General features: G+C 42.0%; 1 protein-coding gene across 3 annotated transcripts in view; it reads right to left on the reverse strand.

The window, feature by feature from the left end:
* Positions 1–12,302, reverse strand: part of LOC137300613 (netrin-G2-like) — an 86,287-nt gene that overhangs the window by 26,315 nt on the left and 47,670 nt on the right. For 2 of the 3 annotated variants that reach the window (XM_067969788.1, XM_067969787.1), the window contains exons 4-6: positions 9,247–9,419; positions 5,710–5,736; positions 3,134–3,202 (exon numbers count right to left, since the gene is read on the reverse strand). In XM_067969788.1, the coding sequence (XP_067825889.1) occupies positions 3,134–3,202; positions 5,710–5,736; positions 9,247–9,419 (269 nt within the window). The remainder of the gene's footprint in view (positions 1–3,133; positions 3,203–5,709; positions 5,737–9,246; positions 9,420–12,302) is intronic. The other variant, XM_067969789.1, reaches the window with a different exon arrangement.

Consider the following 12,302-nt stretch of genomic DNA (forward strand, 5'->3'; position numbering starts at 1 on the left):
TGGGTCATTACACTTGCACTGGCACCGGGTGTCCTCCAGTAACCCTTACTCCCATTCTCCTGATCTTTCCCCATAGTCCTTAATTTTTTCCTTTTTCAACACTTTCCTTTTTAAAGCTATGTCGTGGGTTCTGCTCCCACCATTGTTTCTGGCAGGACATTCCATGTCCTAATGACCTTCCACATAAACAAAATTCTCTTGCCCTCTCCCTTTGTTCTCTTGGGGTTGACCTTAAATCTGTGCTCTCTAGTCATCGACTCACCAACCAGTGGAAAGTTACCTTATCAAAACCCCTAATGATTTTGATCTTTTGGATCTCTTAATTATTTTGTTCTATTGAAAAGAACTCTGTTTCTCTAGCCTCCCTTCATAAAGTAAAGCTTCTCAGTTCTGGTGTCACCTTAGTGACTTTCTTCTGTATCTTCTCCACGGTTTTAACATCCATCGTAAAGTAAGCTTGCCCAAAACATGCCTCAGTATTCTATCTGCGGCCTAACCAATGATTTGTATAGGTTTAGCATTACCTCTTTGCTTTTGTGCCCCTATCTATAAAACCTAGGATCCTTTATTCTTTTCTTTTTATATAGCTTCATCAATTTGTCTTCCCACTTTTCAGAGCCGTATATTTGAAACCCCCAAATCTCTCTGCTTGTGTCGTTTTAAAATTTTACCATTCATCGTACGTTTCCTTCGGCTTATTTTTCCTTGTACAATGTATCACCTCACATTCCTCTGCAATAAGTTTCATCTGATCTCGATCTGCCCAATCTATTAACCAATCTTTATGCTCCTGAAGTCACTTACAGTCTGCTTCACAGTTTGCCACACTCCCTTTTTTTTATGTTGTCTCCAAATTTTGATATTAAAACATCCATTAACCACTATCCTCTTTTTCTGATCTTTATTACGTTCTACCTTTTCTGAACTATTGTATTTCTTGCACTTTATGAAAATACCAGAACAGTTTCATTATTCCTGTACTTTCCTTGTTGTGTTTCCATTCTTGTGATCATGCAGGAAGACGTATGATGATGATTTGAGACAGAAGCCTTGGGGTTCTGGTGCTTTTGAGGCTCTGAGCTTTTGCTAATACAGTTAAGAGAGGTGCCACCACTAGCTGGAGGAATAATCAGTACAAGTTACTAGTTCTGTGTGAAAGTAGCTGTACACCACCACCAAAACTTTGTTTCTTTCTGCAGGCTTTGGGCATCAATCTGAATTAAGGAAAACAATTACTTAAGTATTTCTTTTTAAAAAATCAATGTTATTGATTGGCTCTTTCCCTAATGTCACTAGGACTGCCATTTTAAATTCAAGATTACAAACGCTACACTATTCCATTTAGTACATCACTACAGTAACCTGGATCTTTGTTAAAGATTTATAAAGTCACTGGAGAATGCAAAGTATAAGTATCCCAGTGACTTTCTTCAATTATAAAGTCTCCAGTCATGTTAACAGAAGCTGGCTCCTTGATTGCTTTCTCAGGCATTGAGACAGGCATTCCTTTAAATGAGGTTGTAAACCGTCAAGAGATGCGACAGCTGAGCTAGACCCAAGTTGAAGAACCTCGTCGAGCATTTAGCATGACTGGTGCTTTTGCAGACATTTTTACCAATAATCATTATTATGGGAAGTGATTCTTACTAGTTACCAGAATCATAAGAGCTGACATTCACTGCCAACTCCGGCTGCAACAAATGATCTGCCTCAGAAAGTGGTCCTTACCAGTATTCATACCTAATTCTTATGTATATCACATTTATCCCATGGGCACCAACATTTCCCATGGGATGTAACATGCCCAAATCTAGGTTAAAATATTACTTATTTTGAAATGGGTTTGCAATCTCTCTCGCTCTTTTTGATCATAAATCTCACTCCTAACATTTTCCTGCTTAATTTTAGCTCTGTTGGTAACTTCTGGTACAATAAACCAGACTCGTAAGTGCTCGTTGTACTCTGGGCTACAGTACCATACAAGTCGATTTAATGCCGCTCATTAGCAGTAGGTACCAGTATCTGTAAATCTTTTGTTTTCAGAATTTGACTCCTCTTGACTTGTTTCGTTACTGACATTTCTTGTTTTTGATGAGTCTGGAAGCACCCCCTCCTGTCAATGTAAATTTAGCTGTAAAATTGAAATGAGATATTTGAGATTTAAAACCTTTCGATATTATGATTTGAACGAAGAGTTGAAAATGTTTGTGAACTGCCAACCTGTTACCATCTGTTTAAAAAGAACTGTGCTGTATGATTCTACAGCAGGGAGAGGGACTAATTGGATTGCTCTTTCGAAGACATGATGGGCTGAATGGTCTCATTCCATAATGCTGACACGAGATGAACGGATAGTTTTGGTGGTTAATTGTGGATTCTGCTTATGTTTGGAGCTCCTTCTGACTTCAATACTATAGGAATCCACTTAGTATAAGTCATGGAGTCTCTGCTGGTAATGGTATTTTAAGTTCAATTTATAGCAGCTTCATACTTTAACCTTGTGGAAATAATGGATGAAACACCAGAGGTTCAGTCATACCTGTTGTACACAGAGATCTCCACACCAAGGCTTTGCTAGCTGTGTGCAGACACACACGATCATCACTCATATAAACCCAAGTGCCACTCGCTTAACCATGGGACAGGGGCCCATCCAGTGTTGTAGCGGTCACTATCCTTAAGTTGCAAAGATGTAAAATGTGTAACATCATTTGAATTTTGAAAGGGTATCCCTGGAGTTAGCAAACTCAAAGTAACAATGAGCCTCTCCTCCACCCAAAAAATCTGCATTGAGCACGCTCTCTGATCTATCATTTAAATTATTTCACTGAGTATCTACATCTTTACAACTCTGGGAGAGTGACCCTCTGCGACATCAGCGAGTACATGAGCCTGGGTGACTCAGAGAATGGCTGACCCTCTACTTCAATTATAAGATCTTTCTCTGGTTCTGTGGACTTTGATTGTATGGCAGGTTATTGTTACCAGTGATTTTTTTTTCAAATGAGATTGAAAATCACAGGACTTTAGTTCCAAATATTTGTGGCCATTTATAACGGCAACCCATAGATCTCATTCTAGTACATTCTGTAACTGATCAGTTGTCTGATGGAAATCTAGTAGGAAATAGTACCTGGCACTTTCTGCGGCTTCTGAGAGGTGGCAGTCAAGGGGGGATTCACTGCTTGTGACTTTTGGACGACTGTATTCGTATAAAAACAAAGGAAGAATTTAGCTGTGCAGAATCAAGTTACCTGCACCTGACCATAGTAACCGTTTTCATTGCAGCAGGCATCTTTTCTATTGAGGCATACAGACGTGTGTGTGTGCAATTTAGCTGCTGGCCTATGTACCTGCTGTTTAGGCCCTGGCCTCCTTTGCATCCCCATCCTCTCCCTCTGCTCTACTATCTGTGGCACAGACTTTAGCCGTCTTGGCCCCACACTCTGGAATGCTCTCCCCAAACCATTCTACTTTACTAAGCCATTCCCCCTCCTTCAAACACTTCCTCAAAACTTTCCACACCAGTCATGCCCCCTAATCCTGCTCCCACCACTACATGCTCCCTTTTTGTCTCTGTGAAGCACTTTGTTTTTTTTTTACTGTGTTAAAGGCTCTATACTGAAGCAAGTTATTGCTCGGCTTATTGTGCTGGAGATACTGGCTCAGTGCTGCACTGGGGACCAAGTGAGTCTCGGGTTCCCCAGCTGATCACAGATTTAAAAACAGCAGTCCTGTCCTAGAAAACATTATTATTTTGGATACAAACAGAAAATGCTGGAAACACTCAGCAGTTTCAGGCAGCATCAGTGGCGAGAAACAGAGTTAACGTTTCAGGTCGATCACCTTTCATCTTTTATCAGAAATGCAAGTTCAGTTCTGATGAAAGGTCATCGACCTGAAACGTTAACTCTGTTTCTCTCTCCACAGATGCCGCCTGAGTGTTTCCAGCATTTTCTGTTTTTATTTCAAATTTCCAGCATTGGCAGTACTTTGCTTTTGTTTTATTATCTTGGAAAGTTGCAACGAACGGAAACCACGACTAACAGGAGGTCATGGCGATAAATCCAAGAGCCCGATGATTTTTTTCTTCTACTACTGCTTCAAAACTGCTAAACCAGACCTCACGAAAAAGCAAAACCGCAAGTGCTGCAAAGCTAGAAACTGAAAGTTCACAGTGAGTCTGTTTGTGTCTCAAAAGAGAGAAAAAAACATTTTGGGCTCAGACCCTTCATTCAAATTCTGACAAAGAGGCTCTGCCTGAAACGGTCACCTGTCTTTTCTGTTTTCGGACGCTGACAGATCTGTTATGTATTTCCAACATTTTCTGTTTTTATTTCAGATTTACAGAATTTTTCTTTTTTTTTTATATTGACTGAGAAAGACAGCTTAATGATTCAGGTGGGATCCTTTAACCGAGCCCAATCTGAGGATGAGTCCCATCTGAAACAGTTAACTTTTCATTTTCAGACCCTGACTGTGCTGTGCCTTTGCAGCATTTTCTGTTTTTATTCCTGGTAGTACTATACAAATCCTTTCCTAACTGGCTGAGGAAGAATACCTTGTATTACAGTATACAGCGGATGACAAATTCTGTTATAATTCACCATGGAAAAGAATCCACTACTCTTTTGATTTAAAAAAACTCCGATTTCTTTCCTTCCTTCCCTCCCTCCATCTCTCCCGTCCTGTAGTCATCAGCCCCCTTAACTGGGCCATGGCTCCATGAGGGCAGGGCACTTGGTACCCTTGCCCTTGTGACACTTGGCAGTGAGTGTTGGCAGATTGTCTGCCTGTAGAGGATATCACAGTCCAGCCCGCTCCTATCCCTCCCTGATGCCCAAATATGCCGACCTCTCTAGCAGAGGTCCCTGGATAATGAGCAGAACGATGGACCTTAATTTCCTTCCCCCCAACCAGTGAATGGGCTGAGACCACTGGAAAGCCCCCTCCTGTTGTCCTCGCGGAGATCAGCAACCAATGTGACATGGGGTGTGGTCCCTCGCTGTTTCAGGTCACTCGGAGACGGTGGAAAGAGGTGGGGGGGGGGGAAACCAGTGAATGGGCTGAGACCACTGGAAAGCCCTCTACTGTTGTCCTCGCCGAGATCAGCAACCAATGTGACATGGGGGGTGGTCCCACGCTGTTTCAGGTCACTCAGAGACGGTGGAAAGAGTGGGGGGGGGGAATGTCTGTCCTGTAACTTCTACTTCGTGTAATTTGGCAACCAAGTCCGATTGGAATCTTTGGCGCTATTGGAGCGGCGGTCATGTGACTGTTCCCCACCTGGGCGCTTGGGTTCCAGCACAGCTGGAGCTCGTGCTGTGGGAGACCAGGCACGGGACAGGTGCTAATGAAAATAAATTAAAATATATTTTAAAGAAAAACACACGATGCAAATCGAGAAACTTCTTTTGAACGCCGACCCTCCAGGTGCGGGGACCTGTGGAAGAATCAACCAACCCCCTTTTTAAAATATTGATTTAGATTAAAAACTGTGGAAAAACTTTTTTTTTAAAAAGTGATAGATAACAACATGCAGACTGGGGGACAAACCAGAACAAACTCGGTTTTATGTTTTTTTTAAAAAAATGTTTAAAATAAAAAAAATTAATAATGATGTTTAAAATAAAAGTTTTAAAAAGATGGAAATGGGAAAGAGAAAGGACAGAGGTTGGGGAGGGGGGGATGTTTCTGGGTTATACTTACTGCCGTAAGCGGAGCTGGCAGCCACACCTGAAAGGGAATCAGAAGGAGAGGTTAAAGGCGCGGAGACAGTGACAGCGTTTCACACCCATTTTCCTCGCCCGTCTAAAGTGGGGACCGCGTGTTTCCATTGATGGAGGATAATACAGCCGAAGGGGGTAAGTGAACTGTGTGTAAACAACATTGTATTTTGTTCAGCAGAGTTCAGGTTTACATACAATATTAACAAGCACACGTTGTGGCCACTTGACTGTGGGCTTGTAAAACTGTATTAATGCCATTTGATGCTGCCTCTGGAAGGGCAGTTAGAGAAGCGCTATCCAGATGTAAGGGTAAAAATTGGTCTTCGTTGTGCCCATTTTCCAGGTGAAAAACGGGGGTGGGAAGGCAAAAATGATCAATTCAGGGCGCAATGTCCCGCGCCTGATCTGCACCTGCATTACAGGTGTTGCCATATTGGTAAAGGCAGCTTTACAGATGTGCTGGGCGGCTCTTAAAACACGGGTTAGGCCCCTTACATATGTAAATGAGGGGCCGAACGCCTGTCTTAGCCCCCTAATACAAAATAAAAATAAAAACAGAAAATGCTGGAAAAGCTCAGTAAGTCAGGCAGCATCTGTGGAGAAAGAAACAGAGTTAACGTTTCAGGTTGAGGACCTTTCATCAGAACTGGAAGATGTTAAAGAGTTAAGTGTTTTTAAGCAAGTACAGAGCGGGAGAGGAGGAGGAGGATGGGGGGGGGAAAGAACAAAAGGTGATAAGGTAGAGGGCAGGAGTGATTAAATGACAAAAGGGAATCAGTGTTTAATTCACTGCTATTTCTCTTCCAGAAATGCCCCACCTTGAAGAAGTTCTGCTCTTCTCTCCGACAGTGTTTCCGTTTGTCTCTTTTACCTTCACCTTCATTGCTTTCTGTTTCCCTTCTCATGTTTAATCAAGTTTCTAAACTTACCCCATTACCACCCTCCTTGCCTTGCACCATCATCCCTTTTGTCATTTAATCACTCCTGCCCTCCACCTTATCACAGACCTTCCCTTTTTGTTCTTCCCCCCCCACCCCCCGTACTTGCTTAAATGTAAGGAATCTTACAACACCAGGTTATAGTCCAACAATTTTATTTTAAAATCACAAGCTTTCGGAGATTATCTCCTTCGTCAGGTGAGTAGTGAATAAGAGGTTCTCAAATCGCACATCTTATATTAGGCTGGGACACCATCACACCAATCAAAGGTGTCGTTGGTGTTCAGACAGGTTAGCCACGGAAAACAGTAGGTCCCAGTATGCTGAATACACATTGTGTCAAATTACACAGACAGAGAGAAAGAGACCCGAAAGGCAGAGAGAGAGAGAGAGACTATTTCCAGTTGTATTAAAAACAGATAACTTTTTTTCCCCTTGCCAGATGTATCATCATCTCAATGCTGCAAAAAACACCTAACTCATTCAGCATGGCCAACTAGCCAGCCAAGATAGTAAACTGGCCAGAAACTTCCTCAATAGAGTGCTATTGAGGAAGCTTCTGGCCAGTTTACATACCAGAGCTAGGGGTCGCATTTTCTGAACTGGAGAAGAGTGCTCAATAAAGTGGGCTGCACAAGAAGGAAGTATAGTGGCATCTGGTACATGTGCTGGAGTTATACTGCACTCAGTGCAAACTGAAACCGGTGTGAGATAGCTTGTTGGCTGGGTCCTCATTGGTTTAGTGCACTCAATACCCTCCTGAGCTATATTGCCACTTTTGCATTGATGTGCACCCAAAACTGCTCGCTAATGACTCCGTTAACATGTCTGTTGGTGCGTCAGCACCGACTCTGCACTCCGCTTATGTGACCTGGAAAATAAAGGGAACTTCATGGTCTTTAACAGCTTGTTTGAGTCTTTGATTAAAAGTTTATCTGAATAAAGGCACTGCATCCAAGATATTGCCAGACCATTTAATACATTATTGGCACAAGGTACAGTATCTGTGCCAAAGATGCTTTCTGCGGACCTGGAGGTCAGTAAATCTTCATTGTGTGACAGTTTGATTTAGTGGGTCCCTCCCAGTTGTGTGGCTGACAGTGTGAGCTCATTACTCACTTTCCGTGGGTATGAGCAGGGGTGGAATACTTTCAGATTTGTACAACGAATGATTTGAGAAAAAAAATTGCAAATGTTGTAACTCTGAAATTAAAGCAGAAATTACTGGAATTACACAGCTGGTCCATCAGCACCTGAGAATAGAAAGGGGACTCTTCATCAGACCAAGGATCTCACGTCAAAACTTCTACCTGTTCTTTTCTCTGTTCATTTCTAGCATTCTCTGTTAATAGTAAAATGAATGATGCTGAGAAGCTAATTTGACAGATTTGTTACCATTTTAAAGAAAAGATGCCTTGCCACTGACAGAAATATGTCTTAGTTTCATATTTCAACAATGGCAACAACTTGCTTTTATAAAACGCCTTTAATGTAGAAAAACTTTCCAAAGCGCTTCACAGAGGTAAAGTCAAAAAATGGACACCAAGCCATATATATTTATTTTACTGTTTTAAATTAAAGCAACTTAGGAAAATTGCTGTGGAGTCTGCTATGGCAGTGGGGCAAATTCCAAAGTTCGGAAGCTCATCTCCCTCTGCTGGACTTTGATTGAACGATGATGCAGATGTAGCAAAAATGGTTCTGAAAATGTTTTTCTATCCATGGTTTCAAAATGTGCCTCCTTCCCTCTCCCACATAGATCCCATGGGACATCCCAATTTCATGCCTCTGCCGAAATTTGGGCTGACCATCGGGGTAATTTTAACTAGGGGCGGAAAACAGTAGATCGGCCTCCCGTTATGCAACTTGCCCTGATTTTCCTTTCCATTGGATAATTGGGTACTGTTTTGTGTTGGATCAGGAATTCCACAGTTCAATGTGCAAAACAAGTGGTTTGAATTGGATGTCTATGCTCACGTGAGGTATGTATTTGGCTGGAGTCAACTGTATCAGTAATAAATCTGTCAATTAACTCCACTGTGACTATATAACAAGACCTATAACTGTGGTTTTGAATTGGAGTACCATGAATGGCGATGTTCTTTTGTTTTCACATGTTTCCAGAATATTGCTCAGTGGTAAGGTAAGTGATTTGCCAAATCGTGCTACTTTTTACACATGCTGTGATTTCTTACCCAAGCTCGTGATTTCACATAAGCCCGAAAGGAAGTGAAAACGCCCATTTCTGAGTGACAACAAACTGCTTGTTACAAACGATCATTGCCCTACTCGGCCTCTCCCAAAAGCCTGGGCTTCAAGTTGATATTTTTGACCAGAGCTGTGACGTCGTGAGCTGTTTACAGAAATTGAATGATGGGCCTATGGTGATTTTGAAAGCTCAGCAAACTTTGAGCATTCAGAGCATTAGAGGTGGATTTAGACAATCACTTCTTCCAGTAATGGCAGATCTACATGGCTGCTCATTCACAGTACTTTCTATCTTATTTCTTGGTCAATTATGAATAAACTTCCAGAAAGGATGGCATTACTGCACTGTAAGATAGAAATATTATACATACAGCTGTTAGCTGTTCCCATTGGGTATGGGCTGTAGCTGCCCGGTCGCCATGACTTGGCTTTATAGTTCTTCTTGCACTTTCCACAGTCTTGACCCGTTGTGTTGTGTTCGCACTCACACATCAGGTTCCCTTCCTTGAAATGGCAGCTGTTTGCGTGCATGTTGCACTTACACCTGGAATGAGAAAGAGTGAGTGTAACAGACCACGAGAAGAAATGCAATGGTAACTACCTCCTGACCACCAGTGTCATTTGGGATCAGGAGGGACCCTGGTTAGTTGTTCTGCCAGTTTGGACTAATCAATTATTGGAAAGGTCATGAGTGTTGTGGGCTTTGGGAAATCCAACACTGTGATCTGCAGCTCCAATTAAAATTAAAGCATCTGCCACCATGATTCAGGGCTACCAGCCATTTCCCAGAGTTGAAATACCAGCTGTATTGATGGATTCTGGTATTCACCAGCCTCTAATTGATGCGCAGTTATTTAAAAACTAAATAATTTAAATAGCAATTTGGATAGACTTCTCTCCCCATTCCCCTTCTAGTGTGCTCCCTCCTCCACACACAATCAATCCTTCAGACAAAATAGGAGAGGTTGTTCATCAGACAGTCCATTTTTGAATGATCAGTCCAGAAGTTCCTACCATACAAATGGGACACAAAAAGTCAGATTTAAAAAAAAATAAAAGTCAATTTTTCCCACTACTCTATCTCCTGATGTGGAGACAATAACTATTCAACTTTTTAACTGGAAAGAAGAAATTACATTTGTATAACGCCTTTCACATGCTTAGGACGGCCTAAAGCACTTCACAGCCAATGAAGTACCTTTGAATTGTAATCACTGTTGTAATTAATTTTAAGCATGAGCAAATCCAACCTCAGAATTCAAGTCATGATCCCAACTCCTTCCCCACCCTATCTCACATACCACTTTGTGTTTAGACTTAAAAGGTAGTGATCCTAAGTTTGTTCTAGTCATGTATATCTCCATGATGTCTGCTGGTCCTGCTTTGGGAGATACCAAAAGTACTTGTACTGGAGCTGCAAAGTGGACTATGTGGCTGTCTTGAACTACTCCACCTAGTGGTCACGCAAGAACTAATGGTACTCACTAAACCTGGGGCTGGAAAGAAAGAACTTGCATTTATATAGCGCCTTTCACGACTTCAGGACACTCACAGCCTGCACGTCACAGCCAATGAAACACTTTTGAAGTTCAGTCATTATAGGCAAACACAGCAGCCAATTTGCACACAGCAAGTTCTCACAAACTGCAATGAGATAAATGACCAGATAACGTTTTAGTGATGTTGGTTGAGGGAATGTATGTTGGCCAGGACACCAGGAGAACTCCCCTGCTTTTCTTTGAACAGTGCCATTGCTAGTTTACACCATGTAAGAAATGAGCAACCATTTTCCAAGATCTAGTTATGTGGGAAGGTAGCTCGAGGAAGCGGCTTTATTTTATTTGATCGCCCATGGCATGGCTCAGAGTTAAAACCAAATGTAGAGTGCAAGTTAGAAGGGGGGATAATTGGACTGGGATATAAATAAAGCTCAGTCCCCATTTCAAAATAATACATTCTGTCCTTTTTTATATAGAATATCTGATTTGGTATTTTCTACCTATCATTGTATTAAAAGGTTTTCCTGTCAACATTCTATTATAAATTCCTATGTCCACATTTATTATGGAAACTATCTATGTAAACTTGTCACAATGTGATTGCATCATCCTGTCTATCGTTTACTTAGATATTGGGCAGATAAAGGCACTCTCTGGATTGTAGTGGACATGAGTGGTTCATGACCCTGAACACAAGTAAGTGTATTGCGTAAAACCCAAATATGTAACAGTAATGGAGTCAGTGGTAAGGGAGCAGAGTTAATATGGGGGCCGTAAACAATGGCTTCAATGTTTAGTTGGAGGAAACTTTGACACATCCATGACTTGACAGTGGTAGTGACTTGGGGTACAGGGAAGTGATAGAAAGATAGACATGGACGTCATCAGCATGCACATGGAAATTGACTCTATACTCACAAATGATATCACCAAGGGGCAGAATGTAGATGATGAAGTGGAGATGGGGGGGGCTAAGGGTAGATCTTTGGGGGACTCTGGAGGCGACAGTGCAATGCCACAAAGTGAACACCTTACCTGTCTCACTCATCAGGAGTATTTCTCAGGAAATTAGGTGCATGATAGGTCATTGTTGGGGAACCCCTCCACCTGTAAATATTGACACACTTCTGAGGACATTTTGTTCTCAAGCTTGCAAAAGAAAATGGTTTGTGACCCTATGTCCTCCAGCAGTGAGGGTTCTATTTCTACAGTTATTGATTTGGAGGAGTGTCATATAAAACTACAGGGCTTTACAATCTGTCCATCATTTTAATGGACAGTAAATTGTGTGTGGGGTGGGGCGGGGGGGAAAGTGTGCCCAATTCTCTGATACACGTTCCCAGCAGGTGATGCTCCACACGGAGTGCACACTCACAGAATTACCCCTTAAGTGCTAACCAGATTGATGGCAGGAGCCTCCTTTGTTCAGAATAGCAAATGAACCATTTTGAGTTTGAGCAGAGACTGAGTGTGTGCACAATTCTTGCTTTTGTACACAAGAAAATTAATAGGCCAGCGGAGTGGGGAAGAGGATGAGCTAAAATGCTATATGTCAGGCAAATCTCAGAGAATTAAATTTGTCAAGTCTACTCCATGTCATTGCTGTACACAGTTTTACATTTAAAATCCCAGAATTTTGCACGGCAGCAGGAGTCTATTTGGCCTATCGCACCTGTCCTGGCTTTTTGAAAGTCCTCACTTAGACCCAGTCCATGCCCTTTCCCCATACTTTTTTAAATGTTTCTTTTTCAAATATTTATCCAGTTCCCTTTTGAATGCTATTATGCATTCTTCTTCCAGCACTGTTTCTGGTGGGGGACTCCAGGTGCTGGAGGGGCACCCTCCTCCCTGATGGGGCGTTCCGTGTCCCTATGGCCCTTTGTATAAAATCAATTTCTCCTAACCTCTGCCAATGTTCTTTTGATGAT

This window comes from Heptranchias perlo, chromosome 31, assembly GCF_035084215.1.
Source record: "Heptranchias perlo isolate sHepPer1 chromosome 31, sHepPer1.hap1, whole genome shotgun sequence".
NCBI lineage: Eukaryota > Metazoa > Chordata > Chondrichthyes > Hexanchiformes > Hexanchidae > Heptranchias > Heptranchias perlo.